Genomic DNA, 23,661 nt, shown 5'->3' with positions numbered 1-23,661 from the left:
TTTGTGTATGTGAATAATTTTGTATGTAGTATCTGAAAGGTAGTTGCAAACATTGTGACACTTTTTCTCTAAATACTTAAGATCTGAGAATGAGATTGTTCCCCAGTGTAACATCCAGTACCCTTACCACAGCTAAGAGATTTAACAGTAGTTTCATAATACTATCTAATGTCCAATCTATATTTAAATTTTCTCAGTTGTCCCTCAAATTTCTCGGATTCATTCAAGTTTCATGTGTTGCTGTTGGCTTTTTTTTTTTTTTTGAAACAGAATTTGACTCTTGTTGCCCAAGCTGGAGTGCAGTGGCTCAATCTCGGCTCACCACAAGCTCCGCCTCCTGGGTTCAAGCAATTCTTCTGCCTCAGCCTCCCAGGTAGCTGGGGTTACAGGCATGTGCCACCATGCCTGGCTAATTTTGTATTTTTAGAAGAGATGGGGTTCTTCATATTGGTCAGGCTAGTCTTGAACTCTCGACCTCAGGTGATCGGCCCACCTCAGCCTTCCAAAGTGCTGGAATTACAGGCGTGAGCCACTGCACCCAGCCTGCTGTTGGCTTTTATGACTATCTACTTTCTCTTAATCTAGAACAATTCCCTAAAAATTAACTATTTTCTGTAATTGTAGTCTCAGTTTGACCTGTTACAATTCAGCCTCTTGGGCTTTTTGTGATGAGTATTTACAATAAGACAATGAAAGAAATTCTAGAAAACCAGTGTTTGTGGTTCTAGAAATAAGTATGACTTGGATTTCTTGTTTATAATTTTCATGTTAATGACTGCATTATGATAACTTCATATTTTATTACTTGATAAGGGTAGTTCACCTTAGTATTTACATTTTTCTATGTATCTCTTAGATACTGTGTTTTTTCACTTGCCACCCAGAAATGGAAATGGAGCCACAGTATATGGTATCTCTTGCTATCGACAAATTGAAGCCAAGGTATGATAGTTAATGGCGAAAACAAAAAACTCCATAGTCCTTTCTTAGATGTTGGACACTTAGAGAAACACAGTCTTTATTTTTCAGTCAGTGGTGCCTATAATATTGTTTTAGATGTTTGTATACAATTTGTAGTTGTTTTTTCAATAGTACCAATTTATTCACAGAAATATTTTAGTAAGTTGACATTGGTGGCTATGCTTATATTTGTATCATAATATTTTGTACATTGTTTTTAGATAGTGATACCTAAATTATCCATGTGTCTTTGAAATACTGTATTTATTTACATTTCAAGACGTCTGTGAATTTTCTGTTTCTAGTGTTTGGCATATAACTTAGAAAAATGGAGTGATAGTGTTTGTATGTTTTTTGGTTTTTTTATTTTTAAAGACAGAGTCTTGCTATTTTGCCCAGGCTAGTTTTGAACTCCTATGCTCAAGAGATCCTCCTGCCTCAGCCTGCTGAATAACTGGGACTGCAGGTGTGCACCACTGTGCCTGACTTTTTTTTTAAGCAGCATTTCAGAAGTAGTAGGGTGTGCTTACAGGGACTCCCAACTACTCATAAGTTGTTTTAATTCTAAGATTTTTTTTTTTTTTTTTGAGGAAGAGTCTCACTCTGTTGCCCAGGCTGGAGTGCAGTAGCAAGATCTCAGCTCACTGCAGTCTTTACCTCAAGCTCAAGCTGTCCTCCAAGCTCAGATTTCCAAGTAGCTGGGATACAGGCACATGCCGCCATGCCCAGCTAGTTTTTGTATTTTTTATAGAGACCAGGTTTCTTCATGTTGCTCAGGCTGGTCTTGAACTCCTGAGCTCAAGTGATCTGCCCACCTCAGCCTCCCAGAGTGCTGGTATTACAGACGCGAGCCACCACACCCAGCCTTGATTATTTTTAAACTACCTGCTAGCTTAATGCCTGACTTACTATAATAGCTCTAATTAATAAATTCAAATAAGCCAAGATGGTGACCCCACCTTTCATGATTTGCTTATTTGTGGGACTGTTTTTTTGTGGTAGAGATAATCTGGATGAGTGTAAAACTCTTTCCTCTCTAAAGGTCATTAATACTCTAAAGTAGTGAGTGGTTCTCAATCTCAGCTGCACATTGCAATCATCTGGACAGCTTTAAAAGCTAAGATGACTGGGTCTGCCCCCAACCCAAAAGATTCTGATTTAATGATCTGGACATGGGAGGTGGGAATGTTTTAAAAGCTCCCCAACTGATTCTTCTGCATAGTCAAGATTGAGAACCACTGCTCTAAAACAATGATTTTTTAATCAGTATTACCTAGAGACTTTTTTTTTTTAATCTGTGCTTAGCCTTTCCTCCTAGTGACTGAATCAAAATCTATGGGATTTGAGCCTCGATAATTAAAAGTTTTAAAAGCTTCTTCGGGCGAATAATTAGTAAATCTTTTTCTACCTTGTTATGATGGAAATTTCCAACATGCAGATAAATTAAAAACATAGTACATTGAATACCTGTATATCCAACACCTTGACTCAACAATTGTTAATATTCTACCACATTTGCTCTGTGTATTTTTCCCCTGACCCACTTAACGTAAACTACAGGTGTAAATTCCAGGATACCCAAAGTAGTTAACTACCATGAAATAACCCTCTAAACACAGGGCCAGGAACCTGGGAAACCTGTGTTATGTCATGAATAACTGAATCTAAAGCTAACGATAGTATATAAAATAATAACATACACCTTAAGTATATTCAACTATAGTCAATTTTAACTGAATGAAGCTGAGAAAATAAAATAGATATAAAAGAAACCTGAGAATAAGAGTTAGCCTGGCAGCTTTGAGCAGTTGATGTTTTCATATACTATTGTAACCGCACCCAGGTTTGGCTGCACGCCGCTTAAAAGATGAGAGAATAGAGTTGCTGGGAGGAAAAGCAGATTTATTTGGAAAGCCAGCTAGATGGTGAACTAGCATTCTAAAGTAGTATCTGAAATTTTGCAGGCTGGCTGGAGGATTTTTATGGGAGAGGGCTATGGAGAAGAGGAGGGTTTTGGTATCAAGAGGTGAAACACAGACATCTGGGTACCAATGAGGGCCAGAGGAGGTTGGGTGCTTCTTTGTCATTGGTCAGGCCACAATGCTTCTATAAATCTTTAACAAAACATAGTTGTTTACACACTTTTTAAATCCCAGAGTTTTAAAACCTACACGATTGCCATTTTGGCATATTTGTGCTCTAAAATTATCCTTGCCTATTTGCAGGAATGGGGAAAGGCTGCCTAAAAAATGGAGTTATGTTCTTTTGCTATTTCACTGTTATACTATTACCTTTACATACTTATATATTAGATGAATTGAACTGCTGCCTGTTCTTAGAAATCTGTTCCTTTTAATACCTTTTATTACCCATAGGTCATGTAAGCACTAGTAAAATTATTTCTCCCAAGTGGGTCTTATCCCTCAGTGTTGTTTTAACAGCCCTTATGCTCTGCATAGCCTTTAAATACTGCCTGTCTCCCCACTCCCTGGTTCTGACCCACTCCAGAGTACATTAGAGTTGCCCATTTTTCCAATGATTGCTGTCCTTCTCAATAGATAATAGGCAATAGAACCAGACAGATAAATCAGTTATTGGAGGGACCTCAAGCCTAGGAGAAAGACTTTAACTTCCTCTGAATGAAGGTGAAACAGTGGATGAATCCAATCAGGAGGAAGGATTCTGCTCCACAGCTAATTTAAAGTCTGTTCATCAGTCATCAGTTGAAAACACAGGGGCCCCTTGGTCCTCAGGACAGATCCAAGAAGGTATCAGGCAGTATACTAGAGGAAAAGTCTTTCTTCCTTCCTTCACAGCCTTACCTGAGGTTGATCAAATCAGGACTCACTCTCTACTAGCAGAGGACTGTAGAAATCTCACATAGTCATCCTCACAATTAATGAGCTATGTGCTTGTGTTTGGCACTGGGCGCCAATACAAGTTTCCAGGCAACATGGAACAGCTAACTTAACAAAACTGCTGACAGTTCTTTCATCTCTGGAGAACAAGCTGTCTGTTGTTGTCATCTTTTTTTTGAGACAGTCTCACTATGTCACCCAGGCGGGAGTGTAGTGGCGCAACCTCAGCTCACTGCAACCTCTGCCTCCTGGGTTCAAGCAATTCTCCTGCCTCAGCCTCCCAAGTAGCTGAGATTACAGGCTTGCGCTACCACACCTGGCTGATTTCTGTATTTTTAGTAGAGATGGAGTTTCACCATGTTGGCCAGGCTGGTCTCGAACTCCTGGCCTCAGGTGATCCGCCTGCCCAAAATACTGAGATTACGGGGGTGAGCCACTGCTTCTGGCTTTTTGTCATCTCTTAAACTAGCGCCTTCTCACCAGAAACAGTGGTCTCTGAAAGGACTGCCCATTTTTAACCAGAGTCAACAGTGATTGATTTGCATTGAATGGTTGATTTGGACCTGGTAACTTATACATATAGTATTCTGTATCAGATTATAAATTCCTTGAGACTCAGGATTGTCCCTTCGCTATTACATTCCCACTGCCTACCACAGATTCTGTCACATAGGCCCAAGCTGACATTTATTCATCCAATATTTCCTGAGAGTCTTAATAAATTTTTTAATTTAACTAAATGCAAGAAATTTCTTCTATGTAATTGCCATTTTTATATTACAAATATTTTTTAAATATTGCTATGAAATATTTCTGATAAATTGCTCTTTGTTTATAATAGGCATTGAAAGTAAGGCAAGCAGATATCACCAGAGAGACTGTTCAGAAAAGTGTCTGTGTTCTAAGCAAGCTGGTAAGAGAAAAAGTAACTCATTCATTGTGTTAAACCTTCATGGCAGATCTTTCTTTAAGGATAAGGCACTATTAGAATAAGAAGAGATTTAAATGATATATTAAGATTATTTGTGCCCTAGCATCTCCTCATTCTCTTTCCCTTTCAGCGGTTTTCATTTGCGCCTCTACGCAAGACTCGGTAAGAGAAGGGAGATCTTATAGCTATTGGAAAGTAAGTTGATACGTAAACAAAATGAGGTAGCTGATACATTTCATTTATCCATTTTGGTTTTATCAAAATCTTTTTTTTTTTTCCTTTTGAGACAAGGTCTCACTCTGTTGCCCAGGCTGGAGTGCAGTGGCATGACCTTGGCTTACTGCAACCTCTGCTTTCCAGGCTCAAAGGATCCTCCCACTTCAGCCTCCTGAGTAGCTGGGACCACAGGCATGCACTACCATACCTGGCTAACTTTTTTTCTATTTTTGGTAGAGACGAGGTTATACCACATTGCCTAGGCTGGTCTCAAACTCCTGAGCTCAAGCAATCCATCTGCCTCAGCCTTCCAAAGTTCTGGGATTGTAGCATGAGCCACCATGCTCAGCCAAAATCTTATTTTATCCAAAATAAAATTTTGAGGATGAGAATATTTCTTCTAAGACCATAATTTTAAATATAAGCCAAGAATAGTCTCCTAGGAAAGGAATGGCTGTTATAAAGGACCCTAATGTCAGAAAATTGATAGATTATTCATCTGATCCCTATACACAGCTTTGAGAAGAGTAGCCTGAAAAATATACATTAGTGAATTGCTTTTTTATACTGGACCAGATGACCGAAGCATAAGCGTACCAGATATTGAAGTACAACATGTTAAGAGGCTTCCTGAGTAATCATTCTTCAAAGGACAATTACAGTAATAGATGCCATTTATTGAGTGCCTATATATCAGGCATTAATTCTGTACCAGACACTTTTTATGTGTAATTGTCATTTCCATTCTCATAACAATGTTGAGACATATTTACTACTGTTCTCATTTTATAAATAAAGACATAGCTCAGAGAAAAAATGTGTAATTCTACAGACATGTAACTACTAAGTGATAAAATTGGGGTAAAAAAATCAGTTTTATCTGTCGCTAAAACAGACACAAGGGATAGGAAGAGGGTAGCTTACTCGAAAGGTCTTGTGGTTCTTCTGGTCTAGACTTCAATAAGTCTATGTATAAAAATAAAATGATTTTATACTTCGATGGAAATCATAATATATTAACAGGGATACTGGGAGATACTCTTCCAATGTTACTTGTTTTTAATTAATTAGAGTATATATACATCATTGGTCATTGCATCCTGAAATGGACATAGACATGAGAAAACATCTGGAAAAGAACGCTATAATAAAAAGATGAAAATGGTAGAAGATCCTAAATAGAGAAATAAGGATAAAGGGATAACTTTGCTCAAATATATAAAACAATATTATGATAAAGGACACAAACTAGTTGTTGTAAGCCTCCACAGAGGACAAAAAAGGGAAATGAACTTAAATGTAATCGTGAATGTTCAAATAGATATAAAAACAGGCTGCTATAAGGATGATTAATTGTTGCTACAGGCTAGCAAAACTGTGCAGAATTAGAATATGTTTTACATCATATAATAGTAACAGTTAATGTGTGGGTGCTTTCTTTGTGTCAGATACTTTTTACCAAGTGCTTTTACCTGTTGTTTAATCCTTAAAACAGTCAAATATGATGTACTCTTTTCATATGCCCATGTTCAGATCAGCAAGCAGAGGTGGAGAGGTTAAGTTCCCAGAGCTGAGTGGTGGAGCCAGGCCCAGCAAGTCTGAGCCCACACTCTTAAGCACTGTACTGTGTTTCAGGTACTTTTCACTGTAGCCAAAGAACAGATATCTTCATGGCTTTCAGCTATGAATAATACGGCACTACAGTTGATAGTTACTAACTCTTTTTCTCCCTGTTCTATTCAAATTAGAAAGTTGTGGGGTTCTGTTTGTTTTACTATTATCAACCTAATGGTAATTTCTTTTTTCCTTTAAGCCTCTTTATGGCTTACTTCAAGCAAAACTTCAACTTATTACACATGCATATTTTGAAGAGAAGGATTTTTCCCAAATTTCCATTCTAAAGGTAACTTTTTACCCCTCTGTATATGTGTTTGGCTAAAGATAGACTCATGAATCAAGTAAATCTTGTCAGTAATACTGTGAAGGGTAATTATTTATTAGCTTAAGAAAGATGTTCTACTGTGAATACACATTTGCATTAAAACGTTGAAGGACCAGGATGTGCCCAAATACTAAATTTAACCAAACTTGCTTTTCTTTCTTTCTTTTCTTTTTTTTTTTTTTTTTAAAGGAAATAATGACTACAAATAACTGTAACAGTAATGCTTCTCTTAGTGGATAATGGCCCTTTTGCCATGGCATTAATTCCATAAATTTGCTTATCTTATTAATAAACTGCACAGTATTTTTATATATCAGGCTTCCCATTCCTAGCTCCCAATACATAGACCAGAAAAACCACATGATTATTTTACTGAAAATGGACTTAGCAAGGAAGCAGAGGGAATTTATAATAGGAATTCATACCACTATGTGAGTGAATCATGCTCTAACATGTAGAAGGAGAAAGGAATAGCTTTTCATACTCACTACCCACATCTCTTCTGATATTGTTCATCTCCAGAAGAGAAATGAGAACTGGCAAGGTTGCAGAGAAGCTTGATTGTCTTTAAATTTAGTGCCTAGCAGAACAAACTACCTCAGTTACGGAACCAACTTTTTTCTGATCAACGTATTTCTAATTCAGATCCAAAATGATAGTAAAATGTGCTAAATTCAATCTATATTTTATAGGAGCTTTATGAACATATGAATAGTTCCTTGGGAGGAGCTTCGTTGGAAGGATCCCAAGTATATCTTGGTAAGTAATTGACTTACAAGTTAAAAGAGATTCCCTCATTTCTTTTTGTTTAGCAAACTGAGTTGCATGTAAAACTTTGATTAGAATTACATCTCTCTGTGGGATCTAAATTCAACATTTGATGCTGTTTCTTCCTTAAATATCTTCTTTGCCAGTGTTTATACTGAGAAGGATATTAGAACAAAGCAGATTTACAACTTTTAATGTACAAGGCAAATTTCTGCCTTTTTTTTTTTTAGACAAGGTCTCACTCTCCCGGGCTGGAGTGCAGTGGTATGATCATGGCTCACTGCAGTCTTGACCTCTTGGGCTCAAGCAGTTCTCCTAGCACAGCCTCCTAAGTAGCTGGGACCGCAGGTGCATGCCAGGACTCCCAGCTAGTTGTTTTTATTTTTAGTAGGGACAAGATGTCCCTATGGTACCCAGGCTAGAATTTCTACCTTTTAGGATAGTAATGGAAGTTTTGTATTGTTTTTCTTTTTCCTTGCATTAAAGCTGACTAGCTTAATTCTCTGTCATAACAGATGAAGCAAGAGAGAGAGAGAGCTCCTCAGCTCTTTTCTATTCTAAGATTCTTCAGATTGTGGATTTTATTTAATTTATACTAGCTTGACAACTCAGAATATCCATTGGTAGCCAAGATATTCAGTGGGCAACTCAATAAATACCCATTTTTGTGATTAAAACTTTTTTTTTTTGGAGACAGAGTTTCGCTCTTGTTACCCAGGCTGGAGTGCAATGGCGCGACCTCCGCCTCCTGGGTTCATGCAGTTCTCCTGCCTCAGCATCCTGAGTAGCTGGGATTACAGGCACGTGCCACCATGCCCAGCTAATTTTTTTGTATTTTTAGTAGAGACGGGGTTTCACCATGTTGACCAGGATGGTCTCGATCTCTTGACCTCGTGATCCACCCGCCTCGGCCTCCCAAAGTGCTGGGATTACAGGCATGAGCCACCACGCCCAGCCGATTAAAACTTTTTAATCACATAGTGGTTTATGTTCACTCAATTCTAATTTCAGCATGCAGTTGCCAATTGTGGTAGTTTATGATTGCAATCGTATGTATAATGTAAACTATTATTCTGCGTAATATGAGGTCTTATTCTGAGAACACGTTTCTTTAAATTATTTTCTCTTGTACTGTGTTGTTTCAGATAGATGATAGAAAAGACAGTGTTTCAGAAACAATGACATATGAAGTGTCGTGACAAAAAACATGTTTAATCATTGATTGCCGTGATAATATAAGCTATATCATTTCTAAACGTGTAGTTTATGTTTGTAGAAGAGGGAAATGTGTTAGACCTGCATAGTCCAAAACAGTAGCCACTAGCCACCTATAGCTGTCTATATTTAGATTAAAATTAATAAAATTTAAGTCTATTTGTCTCAGTCACACATGCCACATTTCAATTGCTCAGTAGCCACATGTGGCTACTGTATTGGACAAGACAGGTTTAAAGTATTTTCATCCTTGCAGAAAGTTGTACTGAACAGTACTCTTTCTGAGTATATGTATACCTAATCAAATAGTACATAAATATTTGAGTATTTGCATATTTCCACTTTTTTTTTTTTTTTTTTGGAGACGGAGTTTCGCTCTTGTTACCCAGGCTGGAGTGCAATGGCACGATTTCGGCTCACTGCAACCTCTGCCTCCTGGGTTCAGGCAATTCTCCTGCCTCGGCCTCCTGAGTAGCTGGGATTACAGGCACGCGCCACCATGCCCAGCTAATTTTTGTATTTTTAGTAGAGACGGGGTTTCACCATGTTGACCAGGATGGTCTCGATCTCTTGACCTCGTGATCCACCCGCCTCGGCCTCCCGAAGTGCTGGGATTACAGGCGTGAGGCACCATGCCCGGCTATTTCTACTTTTTTTTAAACCTTTCTTTAAGAGGAAAATAACTTTTCTTCAGCAAAAACATTACATTGTGGTCACAGTTTAGCTTTTTTGTTAACATTGTAGGTCTGTCACCTCGAGATCTTGTCCTTCATTTTCGGCACAAGGTATGGTACCTTACTTAAATAAATTTATGATGTGTAGTAGTAAAATAGCCAACACTGTTCTTAGTGTACTCATTTGACTTCCAAATTCAGTGTGCTAAATTGAATGCAGATTGTGGCATACCATGCCTTAGTTCTAAGATGTACTTGGTCTCATAATACACAAAGTTAGAAGTGTTGGTAGTGCTTTGCATCATAGAAATTTAAAAGAGTACAAATACTGTTTACTTCCTTGTAGGATAGGGTAATTTTTTCTATTGTTTTTGCAATTTCATCTATCATGAGATTAGAGTGGAAAGAAATATGTTTTGATCTTGCAGAATATTTTATATGTTGCCCTGAGAATGTTGCATTTTTCAGTAAACCGTCTGTACATACCTATACCTTCTGATCTTTATTATTAAAGCAGATGTTGACTAGGATATAAACATGTTGTTTATTTAACAAACATTTACTGAGCACCTGCTATGTGGACACTCTGGATATCCATAAATATTTATTTAAAGGTCAGGATGCCCTGACCTTTAATACTTATAAATACCTCAAGCAAAAATGGTACCACCACTTCAAGAAAAAATAATTTCACTTAGCAATTTAAGTGATTCTCATATTTTTAAGAGTACACAGGTAATATTTAATTTCTCAGTATAAGTTCATAATTTTTCATGTACTTTTAAAAATGCTATAATTATTTAGTATTATTGATTATGGCTATGTTTTAGGGAAAAAGATGAATTATAGGCTTGAGTTGCTCATTTCAATAAAACATTTTTTTCCTTTTTCAGGTCTTAATCCTATTTAAACTAATTCTTCTTGAAAAAAAGGTAAGATCCTAAGGGATGAAAGGAAAGATGGAGTGTTTAACTTTTATTGACTTTTTTTTTACATTATTTCATAAAATTGATAAAGTATTAAGATACTTTTTGCCTATCATGTGGTGAGCTGAAGCACATTTTCTTGTCTCTGCCATAGAAGTGTAAATTCATATGGCCTTTCTGGAGGCAACAGAAAACTCAATTATAAACTGACTTAAATGATAAAGGACATGTATTGGCTCACTTTAGATTTCACGGTTGTTTGACTCAGTGGGTCCATAGCATAATTAAGTGCCTAAGATTTTTCCATCTCTTTGCTCTACAGTGCGCAGTTCCGGCTTTTTCCAGAGCCTAGTTTCCCTGGTAGTATAGGGAACTGCCAACAGTAATTGGGTTATTTACTGCCTCAGTCATAACTGTCGGCAGGAATAATACCTCCTCCTAAACAACTTAATAAGAATTCTTGGCCGAGCATGGTGGCTCACACCTGTAATCCTAGCACTTTGGGAGGCTGAGGCGGGCAGATGACTTGAGGTTAGAAGTTTGAGAACAGCCTGACCAATATGGTGAAACCCTATCTCTACTGAAAATACAAAAATTAGCCAGGTGTGGTGGCAAGCAACTGTAGTTCCAGCTACTCAGGAGGCTGAGGCGGGAGAATTGCTTGAACCCGGGAGGAGGAGGTTGCAGTGAGCCAAGATCACAACACTGCACTCCAGCCTGGGTGACAGAGCAAGACTCCATCTCAAAATAAATTAATAAATATGTATTCCTTCACACAGAAAAAAAAAGTTTTTTTAAAAATGAACCCACCATACTAGTGTGGTGTTTCAAAAAAAATTTTTTGATTTCTAAAATTTGATAAAATACACATAACATACAATTTATTATCATAACCATTTTAAGGTATACAATTCAGTAGTGTTAAGTACATTCATATTATGCAGCCATCATTCCATCCCATCCAGCCACAGAACACTTTGAATTTCTTTTCATTTTTTGAGACAGGGTATTGCTCTGTTGCCCAGGCTAGAGTGCAGTGGTGCGTTCATGGCTCACTGCAATTCTAACTCCCAGGCTCAAGCAATTCTCTCACCTCAGCCTCCTGAGCAGCTTGGACCACAGTGCTGGGATTACAGGCATGAGCCAACACACTCAGTCTATATTCCTTTATATATGTTCATTTTTTTTCCCCTAAGTCAAAATACCTTGGAAGTAATTTGTAGACATTATGGTATTTCACCCCTAAATACTTCAGGATATATTTCTTAAGGTCAAGAATATATTCCGACATAACCAAAATACCATTTTCACATTCAAGAAATTTAACATTGAGATGAGTGAAATCTGACATACAGTCCGTTTTCAGATTTCCTCAGATGTCATAATATCCTTTGTAGCTAATTATTGTTTTCTTTTTAAAAAAAAAAAATTATATAATTTTTTATTTTAAAGAATAGAGATAGGGTCTTGCTATGTTGCCCAGGATGGTCTTGAACTCCTGGCCTCAAGCAGCCCTCCTGCCTTGGCCTCCCAAAGTGCTGGGATTACAGGCATGAGCCACCACACCTGGCCTGATTGTTGTTTTCAATCTGGGATCCAGTCAAGGATCATGTACACTAGCTTTATTTTATTTCAAACAGTTCTACCACCTCTCTTTTTTTGTTTGTTCTTTTCTTTCTATATTTTATGAGACTGTCATTTTAAAAATAATCCAGACTGGTGTTCTGGGTGAGATTTGTTTGTTTTCTTGTGGCTAGTTTCAGATTAAACCTTTTTAGCAAGAATCCTACACAGGTAGTGGTGTGTCTCTGTCAGGACGTGATATTAGGAGTCCTGTAACTATTTGTAGTAGCAGTATTGGTGTTGTGAAGTTTGCTCATTTGATTGAGGTGGTGGTTGCCACTTTAATAGGTAATCTATAGAATGATAAATTTCAGACATTGTGAATATTTTGTTGCCCAGCAACCTTTCATAGTAGTTTTAGCATTTGTGGAATGTGTACCTAAATCATGGTGGATGCTAAATGGTGATTTTCTATCATTACTTCTATGTTTATTAGCTGTTATTCTTATATAAAGAATTTTTCCCTTTTTTTTACTTGATCATTATGGATTGCTTCATGGATTTTCTAATTTGATTTTGATTTACTCCATTTCAGGTTCTTTTTTATATTTCTCCAGTGAATAAATTGGTGGGTGCATTGATGACTGTGTTATCCCTTTTTCCAGGTAAGAAAACAGCAGTATCTACTCTTTCTTTTGTTTAACTTATACTGAAACTTAAACTTTCAGTAATAAAATTTTCAAAGATAAACTCATTAAGATTGTCATTTCTAATTTAATATGATATTTTCCTTTTAGAAATAGGTTTCTCTCTTTTATCTGGGTTTCTTTCTGTTCTTTTTGTTTTTAATTGAAATGTGTGCAAGCTTATTCAGTTTTATAGGAGAGTCTACTAATAAAATATATAGCTCTTATTTTCTTCTCTATTATAAGCCAAGCTGTTCTCCATATTGCATGTTTTAGGCATGATTGAACATGGTCTCAGTGACTGTTCTCAGTATAGACCCCGGAAGAGTATGTCTGAAGATGGTGGGCTTCAGGAAAATAACCCACGTGCAGATGATTTTGTTTCTGCATCCACTTCTGACATTTCACATACCAACTTGGGAACTGTCAGGAAAGTAATGGCAGGAAACCATGGAGGAAATGCTGTCGTGAAGACTGAAGAGCCTTTGCTCCAAGGAGAAGACAGCAGCAAAGGGCAGGAACCCAATGATACCAATCAATATTTGAAACCTCCATCTCGCCCATCTCCAGAGTCTTCAGAAAGTGACTGGGAAACCTTGGATCCTAGTGTTTTAGAGGACCCCAACTTGAAAGAAAGGGAACAGCTGGGATCAGACCAGACAAACTTATTTCCAAAGGACTCTGTTCCCTCAGAGAGTCTTCCAATTACTGTACAACCTCAAGCTAATACAGGGCAGGTGGTCCTGACACCAGGGCTCATTTCCGGTTTGGAAGAGGACCAGTATGGCATGCCCCTGGCCATCTTCACAAAGGTAAAGTGTAATGTTTATTATTGAATTCCTTAAATAATTTGAAAAATCCTTTTAGAGTATAACTTCTGAATTTTTGGTATTCAACACATTTTCAGGTGGAAAATTTTCCTTGAAACTGTAAAATAACATACCAACTATATGGTACCGTGGCATCTGTGGCCATTGTATAAGTCTGTAGGGAAGTACAGGGGATTTTGATTGGTAAATGTTTTGAAACTTAGTAGATATGAGTCACATGCACAGTCACTGTCTTGGGTCTATTTTAATTATTAAGGTTTCTCCTTAAAGAATTAAGGAAGTTCAGAAAGCCTTGATTGCACTCAGTAAATACAGGCATACCTCAGAGATACTGTGGTTTAGTTGCAGAACACTGCGATAAAGTAAGTCTCAGGAATTTTTTTTGTTTCCAAGTGCATATAAAAGTTATGTTTACACTATACTATAGTCTGTTAAGTGTGCTGTAGCAATAGGTCTTTTTTTTTTAATGTACATATCTTAATTTAAAAATACTTTAGGCTGGGCACAGGGGCTCATGCCTGTAATCCCAAAACTTTGGGAGGCTGAGGCAGAAGGATCACTTGAGGCCAGGAGTTTGATTAGCCAGATGTGGTAACTCATGCCTGTGGTCCCAGCTACTTGGGAAGCTGAGGTTAGGAGGATCAGTTGAGCCTGGGAGGTTGAGGATACAGTGAGCTATGATCATGCCACTGCACTCCAGACTGGGTGTCAGGGAGACTCTATTTTTTTTTAATAATAAATGTTTATTATTTAAAATTTAATAATTATTTTAAAAACAACGAAGTGAATACAGTTTAAATAATTATGTAAAAAGTACAGTAAAGTGAAGTACAATTATTAAATAATTTTTAATTTGTTATTTAAATATAAATGAATAAAACTCCTTTGTTGTCATTTTAACAACATTCACATCTTCACCAGGAGTAGACTCCATCACAAGAAACCACTCTCCTTATTCATTCACAAGAAGCAGCTCCTCATCCATTCATGTTTTATCACGAGATTGCCGCAGTTCAGTCACATTTTGAGATTCCACTTCTAATTCTAATTCTCTTGCTATTTCCACCAAATCTCCCCCAAGGACTTGAACCCCTCAAAGTTATTCATGAGAGTGGTATCAGCTTCTTTCAAACTCCTGTTAATGTTGATATTTTGACCTCCTCCTCTGAATCACAAATGTTCTTTTTTTACAGTCCAGAGGTCTTTTGTGTTTTTTTTTTAACACCTATTATGCCATGAATTCATAGGGAATAGGTTCCAGCAGCTCAGGCTCCTTCCCATTGGTTCTCACAAAGTGTGCTTCTCTAGGTGGAGCAGACTGGCGCTTCAGTTGGACCCAGGTACCTTTCTCTTTGGCCTCTTTCTTTTTCTGATCATTTTCCTTCACACGTTTTAGGAAGCTGTCTCGGCTCTTAGAGTGCTTGATGTGCTCAATACGAACATTAATTCTCTTGGCAAGAATCTTGCCCTTAACTTGTTTGTTTACAACAATGCCAACAGCATGCTGGGTAACATTGTAGATTCTTCCAGTTTTACTATGATAACATTTGTGGGGCATTCCTTTTTGAACAGTACCCATTCCCTTGATGTCTACAATATCACCTTTCTTATAGATTCGCATATACGTGGCCAAAGGAACAACTCCATGTTTTCTAAAAGGCCTAGAGAACATGTATCGTGTGCCTCTCCTCTTTCCCTTTGTGTTCGTCATTTTGGCGAATTACTGGAAGATGGCAGTTCAGGCCAAAAGGCACAAATGTTCTTAATGGCATCTAGAATAATATTTTCCAGAAGATTTTCAGTTTACTTTGCCCAGATCCATCAAAGGAATCAGTATCCGTGGCAGCTATAGCCTTATGAAATGTGTTTCTTAAATAATAAGACTTGAAAGTCAAAATGACTCCTTGATCCATGGGCTCCAAAGTGGATGTTTCTCCTTGTGTATCTTCATTAGAGCTCTTAAATGACCACATGCATTGTCATGAGCAGTAATATTTTGAAAGGAATCTTTTTTTATTTTCTTCTGAGTAGTAGGCTTTAAATACTCAGTAAACCATGTTATAAAGAGATATGCTGTCATCCAGTCTTTGTTGTTCCATTCTGTAGCACAGGCAGGAGATTTAGCATAACTCTAAAGGGACCTAGGATTTGGGGAATGGTAAATGATCATTGGCGTCAGCTTGTGCTTGAAGATTTGAGGCCAGGCATTTACTTCTTCTCTACCTACAAAAGTCCTAGATGGCATCTTCTTCCAATAGAAAGCTGTTTTGTCTTTATTGAAAATCTTTTGTATTCAAAATCTGTAACCACCTTCATCAAGGACCTTAGCTAGATCTTCTGAATAACTTGCTACATCTTCTCTATCAGCACTGCTGCTTCACCTTGCATTTTTATGTTATAGAGGCAGCTTCTTAAACATTGTGGGCTAACTCTGCTGGTTTCATACTTCTGCATCTTCTCATCTCTCTCAGCTTTCATGGAATTGAAGAGAGTTAGGGCCTTTCTCCAGATTAGGCTTTGGCTTAAGGGAATGTTCTATCTGGTTTTTTATCTTCTATCCAGATCACTCAGACTTTCTGCTTATCAGCAATAAGGCTGTTGTTTCACTTTCTTACCGTTTGTGAGTTCACTGGTAAAAAAAAAAGTACATTTAGTAGCACTTTTAATTTCCTTCAGAAACTTTTCCTTTGCATCAACAACTTGGCTGTTTGGTGCAAGAGGCATAGATTTCTGTCTCAGCTTTCGACATGGCTTTTAACTTAGTCATTTCTAGCTTTTTATTTTGAATAAGATGTGAGACTCTTCCTTTTACTTAGACCCTTAGACACCATTGTAGGATTGTTAATTGGCATAATTTAAATATTGCTGTATCTCAGGGAATAGGGAGGCCTGAGGAGAGGAGAAGAGACGGAAATGGCCAGTCAGTGGAGAAGTCAGAACACACACAATATTTATTAAGTTTGTTGTCTATGTGGGCGTGGTTCATGTCACCCCAAAACAATTATAGTAATAATATCAAAGATCACTGATCACAGATCAACATAACAAATACAATAATAAGGAAAACTTGTGAGATATTGTGAGAATTACTGAAATGTGACAGAAACAGGGAAATGAGCACAGGCTGTTGGAAAAATGGCACTGATAGACTTGCTAGTTGCAGGGTTGCCATAAACCTTCAGTTTATAAAAAGCACAATAAAGTGAAGTACAATAAAAAGAAGTGCCTATATATATTAACATACTATAATTTTAAAAGAAAAAAGCTTAGATGTCTAACTTATATCCCTTATAAGTGTTGTAAGTTATATAAGTAATAAGTTATGTAAGTGATATGTTATAACTAAAATAAGTATACATATGTATTTACTAAGTATACTTAATACATATACATAAGTGTACTTAATGTATTAGTAAACTTCATTTGGATATAGTGTCTTGGCTAAATGTGTTGTAACACTATCTTTTTATAAAAACCATTCAGAATGTATTTGAAATTTTTAAATAACTTAAATGCAATATAGTAAATCAAATTGAATCTTTAAATCACATCTTCTCAGGACATCATTTCTTAATGTCAATAATGCATTAAGATGAAGCAGTCAACTTCACTGGATCAAAAGTTACACTGGGCTGGACATAGCATCTCACACCTGTAATCTCAGCACTTTGGGAGGCCGAGGCAGGGCGGATTGCTTGAAACCAGGATCTAGAAACCAGAATGTTCAACAAAGCAAGACCTCATCACTACAAAAAAGTAAAATAAATTTTCTGGAGATAATGGCATATGCTTGTAGTCAAGCTACTTGGGAGGCTGAGGCAAGAGGATCTCTTGAGCCCAGGACTTTGAGGCTGCTGTGAGCCATGACTGTGCCGCTGTACTCCAGCCTGAACTTTGGACTTTAGAGTAAGACCCTGTGTGTATATAAAAATAAAGTACACAGATGCTGAGACATATTCTGGAAGCTACACTGTTTGGATTTTTTGTTTTTCATCCTTTGTAGAAATACTTTTATTACTATTTATGAATTGTTTTTCAAAGTAGAGCAGGAAAAAAAAAACTATTTCATTTATTATTCTGTAAGTACAGTTATCCCTCATTATTCATGGGAGACTAGTTCCAGGAACTTCCCCCATACCAAAATTTGAGAATGTTCAAGTCACTTATATAGTGGCATAGTATTTGCATATAACCTGTCCACATCCTCCCATATGTTTTTTGTTTTGTTTTGTTTTTTTTTTTTTGAGATGAAGTCTCACTCTGTCACCCAGGCTGGAGTGCAGTGGCAGAACCTTGGCTCACTGCAGCTTCCACCTCCCAGGTTCAAGCAATTCTCCTGCTTCAGCCTCCTGAGTAGCTGGGAATACAGGTGCCCACCACTACACTCAGCTAATTTTTGTGTTTTTAATAGAGACAGGGTTTCACTATGTTGACCAGGCTGGTCTGGAACTCCTGATCTCAGGTGATCCACCTGCCTCAGCCTCCCACAGTGCTGGGATTACAGGTGTGAGCCACTGTGCCTGGCTTCTTCTGAATACTTTAAATCACCTCTAGATTATTTATAAAACCTAATACAATGTAAATGCTATGTGAATAGTTATTATGCTGGGGTTTTTAACTTTTGTATTATTATTTTTCTCAATATTTTTAATCCAAGGTTGGTTAAATCTGGTATGTGGAACCCACAGATTTGGAGCACCAGCTGTATTTATTGACCTTCCATGTGCCAGGCACCTTACTAGATTCTGAATTCTTGCCATCTGTGATCTTGCAGTGTACCATGAAAGGCAGATGCACCACCTTTCCGGTTACCAGAACAAAGTATTCTCTTTTCCCTGAATACTGTCTGGTATCCACGAAGTAAAACTTTCTGTGGAAAAGAAAGATGGGTAGTGTTGGCTTAAACAATGTATTTATTCCTTTCCTATATTCCTCAATAAATTCTCTCTGAGTTTACCCAGCTTTGCAAAAATGTACTTGCCCATAGTCATTATTGGTGAATAGTTAGTATAGAATGTCATCTTTGTTCATTTTGTGACCTGCTTGGGATTCTGAAATTATCTTAACTGATTTCATGATTAATCCAATGCCATTTCTTAAAACTGTAATTTAAGAATTTGGGGAGAAAACTCACGTTTCTCAGACTACTGGTAAAGCAAGTAGCCACAAATTATGGGCTTTCTGAACTGTGTTATGACTTCCCGTACCTTTTGGAGCCCTGACTTTGCTGTTTCACCCACTTGACCTCTAATTTTTACTACTGTGATGATATCAAGAGGGAAATTAACTGGAGAGGGATTTTGGCTTTGTCATGTTGCTGACACATTAAACAAAGCAATGTAAAGATGGCAAAACCCCATCTCTACTAAAAATACAAAAATTAGCTGGATGTGGTTGTTCACGCCTATAATCCCAGTGGGGAGGCTGAGGCAGGAGAATGACTTGAACCCAGGAGGTAGAAGTTGCAGTGAGCTGAGATCATGCCACTGCACTCCAGCCTGGGTGACAGAGCAAGACCCTGTCAAAAAAAAAAAAAAAAGACAATTCTGAGGGCTTTCCTTCCATTCTTTCCTGATAGTAAGTCTTCCCATCTTGCCACTGAAAATGTTTGGGAATTGGCTGCACAGTGGAACAAAGTAGTTAGTGGAGGACTGGCCAGAAAGGACTGGAGCCCTTGGAGCTCGGAGTCCCACCTGCTTTAATCTCATGCATCAACTTTCTCCCTTTTTTCCAGTTATGAGATTATTGCCATTATTTAGTAAAATTGAGTCGTCACTATAATGGAACCCTAATTAGAAACTACCTCAATGCAATTATTGTCAATTTAAAAACTTTAACACAACCAAGGCAGAAGAATCACTTGAGCTGAGGAGTTTGAGACCAGCCTGAGCAACATAGTGAGACCTTGACTCTACTGAAGGTAAAAATTAAAAAATTAGCTGGGGCTGGGCATGGTGGCTCACACCTGTAGTCCCAGCAGTTTGGGGGGCCAAGGCAGGTAGATCACGAGGTCCAGATATCAAGACTATCCTGCCCAACATGGTGAAACCTCGTCTTTACTAAAAGCACAAAAATTAACTGGGCATGGTGGGATGTGGCTGTAGTCCCAGCTACTTGGAAGGCTGAGGTGGGAGGATCAGTTGAGCTCAGGAGGTCGAGACTGCAGTGAGCCATGGTCACGCCACTGCACTCCAGCCTGGTCAAAAGAACAAGACCTCATCTCAACAAATAATTATTTTAAAAAATAAAATTAATAATAATCTTTTTTTTTTTTTTTTGAGGCAGAGTCTCACTCTGTTGCCGAGGCTGGAATGCAATGGTACAATCTCGGCTCTGTACAACCTCTACCTCCCGTGCTCAAACGATCCTCCCACCTCAGCCTCCCAAGTAGCTGGGACTATAGGCACATGCCACCACGCTCAGCTAATTTTTGGTAGAGATGGGTTTTGTCTTATTGTCCAGGTTGGTCTTGAACTCCTGAGCTCAAGCAGTCAGCCTGCCTCAGCCTTCCAAGTAGCTGGGGCTATATAGGTGTGAGCCACCACACCCTGCCAAAATAATAATAGTAATGTTTAAGGCTAGTCAAATGAAGCACTGGGAATGGAGAATAAAAATAAAATTGCTTTTACATTTAATTTTTTTTTAAGTTACCTCAGTCTGTAACCAAAGAAATGTGACTTTCAGTGTTTGAGAGATAAGGAAGATGATTTCAAGTTCTGTTCTGCTGAGTTTTTAAATTTTTAAAAGAGCAGTAGTCACTTTTTAATTTGGTTTTTATTATATCTGGTACTTTAAAAAAAAATAGTTACCTCCACCAAAAGATGACTTAATTTAGAATTCCCTTAAATTTCATTTTATTTGTAACATTTATTTTCGAGACAGAGTTTTGCTTTTCATACAGGCTGGAATCCAATGTCATGATCTCAGCTCACTGCAGCCTTGACCTCCCAGGCTCAAATGATCCTCTCGCCTCAGCCGCCCAAGCAGCTGGGACTACAGACGTGTACCACAACACTCAACTAATTTTTGCATTTTTTTTTGGTAGAAACAGGATTTCATCATGTTGCCCGGGCTAGTCTCGAACTCCTGGGCTCAAGTGGTTCACCCACCTCGACCTCCTGAACCTGGCCCAATCCCTAACTTTTTAAAGTCATAGATTTATGAAACAGTTAAAAGTATATGTGTAGTTGGAAACTATTCTTTTACCTGCTACTCAAATTAAACTCATTTAAATATTGCTTCTGGCCGTGCGCAGTGGCTCAAGCCTGTAATCCCAATACTTTGGGAGTCCAAGGTAGGTGGATCACCTGAGGTCAGGAGTTCAAGACCAGCCTGGCCAATATGGTGAAACCCCTTTTCTACTAAAAATGTAAAAATTAGCCGGGTGGGGTGGCAGGTGCCTGTAGTCCCCGCTACTTGGGAGGCTGAGGCAGGAAAATCTCTTGAACCTGGGAGGTGGAGGTTGCAGTGAGCTGAGATTGTGCCAACTGCACTTCAGCCTTGGGTGACAGAGTTAGATCCTTTCTCAAAAAAATGAATGAATGAATGAATGCTTCTAAGTTTATAGTTGGCTCACTTGCTTGCAGATTGTCATTTTCAAGTTTAACGAACCTGCAGATAACCTAATTGACTCTGAAAAGTCAGAGATATATGTTTATGAATTTTATTTTAAGTGGAACTGTAACCAAATGCAGGTTCAGTCCTTGGAGCTTGCAGAGTCCAATTAACAAGAGCAAGGTGTGGTATAAAGTGACTTATTCCAGAGCTAGGTTAGGGGAAGAAGTATAAGCTTCCTGCCTTAAGGGTCCTGCTTCACTTTTGGAGCAGGAAGTGGGTACTTTTTATAAGAAGTATAAAAAGTGTGCCTGGCATAAATGTCACACGGAAGAGGAACCAAGCAGGTGGAGGTTCATGTACTTCAGTGCCTTATCTACCGGGTGGTAAAGTTGGCATCTTCATGGACAGAAGTAGGTTGTAGGGTGGCTAAAACTCTGAAACTCTCCAGATGGTAGAGTTTCCTGATGGACACTCTGTGTTGTAAATTGACTGTTGTATCTCTAGGCAGTCTCCTGGTGGGTAAGAGTTCCCACTGCAGAGCTGTTAAGCACATTGTTAGATGAACTTGCCCTTTAGGGAGTGTCTGGTGAAGGGGAGGTAAAAAGGGAGGTAAAATTTAGAAATTGCATTTCTAAAGAGCTAAGTAGGGTGTGGGGAATAGGAGGAAATAGAGAAAAGAGAAGAAAAAAAATAACATTGTCTTTTCTAAGAAAAATAACATTGTCTTTTTCTTAGAAAAATGGGGATACTCAGAGAACTTTTTTTCTCAGCATTGTTTATAGTTTCACCCATGTTTTGCATGAAGCTGTATATTATTATTCCCTGGCAATGTCCCATTATATGACTATTCTGCAGTTCATCATTTCTGCTATGGATGGATATCTACATTTTTTCCAGTTTCTGGCTACTATAAATAATGCTGCTGTGAAGTTCCTGTTTAGGGATCTTGCGGTATACATGCCAGAGTGTCTCTAGGATCCAATGCCTAAAGAAAAGAATACTTGATCATAGAAAATGAGTATCCTTCAGCCTTACTGGATAATTCCAAATTATTTTCTAAAGTGGTTATAACAGTTTCCATTCTCATAAGCCATGTATCAGAGTTCCTATTCCTCCACATTCCCCATACTTGATATTGTCAGACTAGTTTTAGTCAATCTGATGATATTGTGTGGCTCTTAGTTTGCGTTTTTTGATAATCGCTACTGCGCTTGAACATCTTTTCATATACTTGTTGGCTATTTGGATTTCTTTTTGCATAGTATGCGTTAAAAGCTAGATTCTTCCCCTTATAGTGAGTGAATAAACAAGTTCTTTGGAATTCTTTTTTGAGTTTTGTTTGTTTTGTTTTTTTGAGAGAGAGTCTCACTCACTCTGTTCCCCAGGCTAGAGTATGTTAGCATTATCTCAGCTTAGTGCAACCTCCACCACCCAGGTTCAAACAATTTTCCTGCCTCAGCCTCCCAAGTAGCTGGGATTACAGGTACCCACCACTATGCCAGGCTGATTTTTGTATATTTAGTAGAGACAGGGTCTTACCATGTTGGCCAGGCTGGTCTAGAACTCCTGACCTCAGGTGATCGGCCTACCTCAGCCTCCCAAAGTCCTGGGAATACAGACATGAGCCATCGCACCTGCCCTTGGGATTCTTGTATAAGGAATCCGCTCCTACTTCAGGATCATAAAGACAATCTCTCATATATATATATATATATATATTTTTTTAATATGTATGTATATTTTTAATACATATATGTATTTAAAATATATATTAAATATATATGTATTAAAAATATACATACATATTAAATATAAATTAAAATACATATATATTAAAATATATATAAACTATAAAATATATATAATAAATATTAAAAGTATAAAAATATATAATTAATATATATTTATAATATTTTAAAATATATTTTTATATTTATATAATTATATATATATATTTTTTTGAAACAGAGTTTCGCTCTTGTTGCCCAGTCTGGAGTGCAACGGCACAATCTCAGCTCACTGCAACCTCCACCTCCCAAGTTCAAGTTATTCCTCTGCCTTAGCCTCCTGAGTAGCTGGGATTACAGGGATGTGCCATCACGCCCAGCTAATTTTGTGTTTTTAGTAGAGACGGGGTTTCTCCATGTTGGTCAGGCTGGTCTCAAACTCCCGGCCTCAGGTGATCCGCCCGCCTCAGCCTCCCAAAGTGCTAAGATTACAGGCATGAACCACCACGTGGCCTATTTTTTTTTAAGCTTTATAGTTTTGACTTTCACATTTTGGTTTTTCTCTACCTGGAATTGATTTTTGTGTTTGCTTGGGGAAGTGTGTGTTTCTGGACTCTTGTTGCTGTTCCATTAGTATATTTGTCCCTATGTCAGTCTGCACATTGTGCTAATGACCCGTAAGTGGTGCTGGTGAGAGGAAAGCCTTCTGTCTTATTGTTGTTCTTCAAGAGTTTCTTAGCCCTTGGCATTTCCTCATCAGTTTTAGAATTAGCTTCTCCAGTTCATAGTTACATACTTACACAGATGG

The 23,661-nt window shown here is 37.9% G+C and overlaps 2 protein-coding genes across 5 annotated transcripts in view; one reads left to right on the top strand and one right to left on the bottom strand.

Moving 5' to 3' along the window:
- The window catches only part of AVL9 (AVL9 cell migration associated), an 80,182-nt gene that overhangs the window by 33,053 nt on the left and 23,468 nt on the right, over positions 1-23,661 (top strand). For all 4 annotated transcript variants that reach the window (XM_064380471.1, XM_012461308.3, XM_012461310.3 and 1 more), the window contains exons 3-10: positions 857-942; positions 4,660-4,731; positions 6,779-6,868; positions 7,600-7,666; positions 9,635-9,675; positions 10,458-10,496; positions 12,649-12,718; positions 13,016-13,551. In XM_064380471.1, coding sequence (XP_064236541.1) covers positions 857-942; positions 4,660-4,731; positions 6,779-6,868; positions 7,600-7,666; positions 9,635-9,675; positions 10,458-10,496; positions 12,649-12,718; positions 13,016-13,551 — 1,001 coding nt within the window. The remainder of the gene's footprint in view (positions 1-856; positions 943-4,659; positions 4,732-6,778; positions 6,869-7,599; positions 7,667-9,634; positions 9,676-10,457; positions 10,497-12,648; positions 12,719-13,015; positions 13,552-23,661) is intronic.
- Positions 14,209-16,315, bottom strand: LOC135276525 (large ribosomal subunit protein eL21-like). Its single transcript, XM_064380480.1, has one exon. The coding sequence runs from the start codon at positions 15,278-15,280 to the stop codon at positions 14,798-14,800; it is 483 nt and encodes a 160-aa protein (XP_064236550.1). The 5' UTR covers positions 15,281-16,315; the 3' UTR covers positions 14,209-14,797.

Source organism: Aotus nancymaae, unplaced genomic scaffold, assembly GCF_030222135.1.
Source record: "Aotus nancymaae isolate 86718 unplaced genomic scaffold, 86718_ANA_hifiasm-v0.15.2.pri h1tg000025l, whole genome shotgun sequence".
Taxonomy (NCBI): Eukaryota; Metazoa; Chordata; class Mammalia; order Primates; family Aotidae; genus Aotus; species Aotus nancymaae.
The sequence above is the reverse complement of the archived record's forward strand: the minus strand, read 5'-3'. Positions and strand labels throughout refer to the sequence as shown.

Excerpts from the sequence above, each read along its gene's own strand:
- LOC135276525 (XM_064380480.1), bottom strand. The coding sequence starts at position 15,280 with ATGACGAACACAAAGGGAAAGAGGAGAGGCACACGATACATGTTCTCT.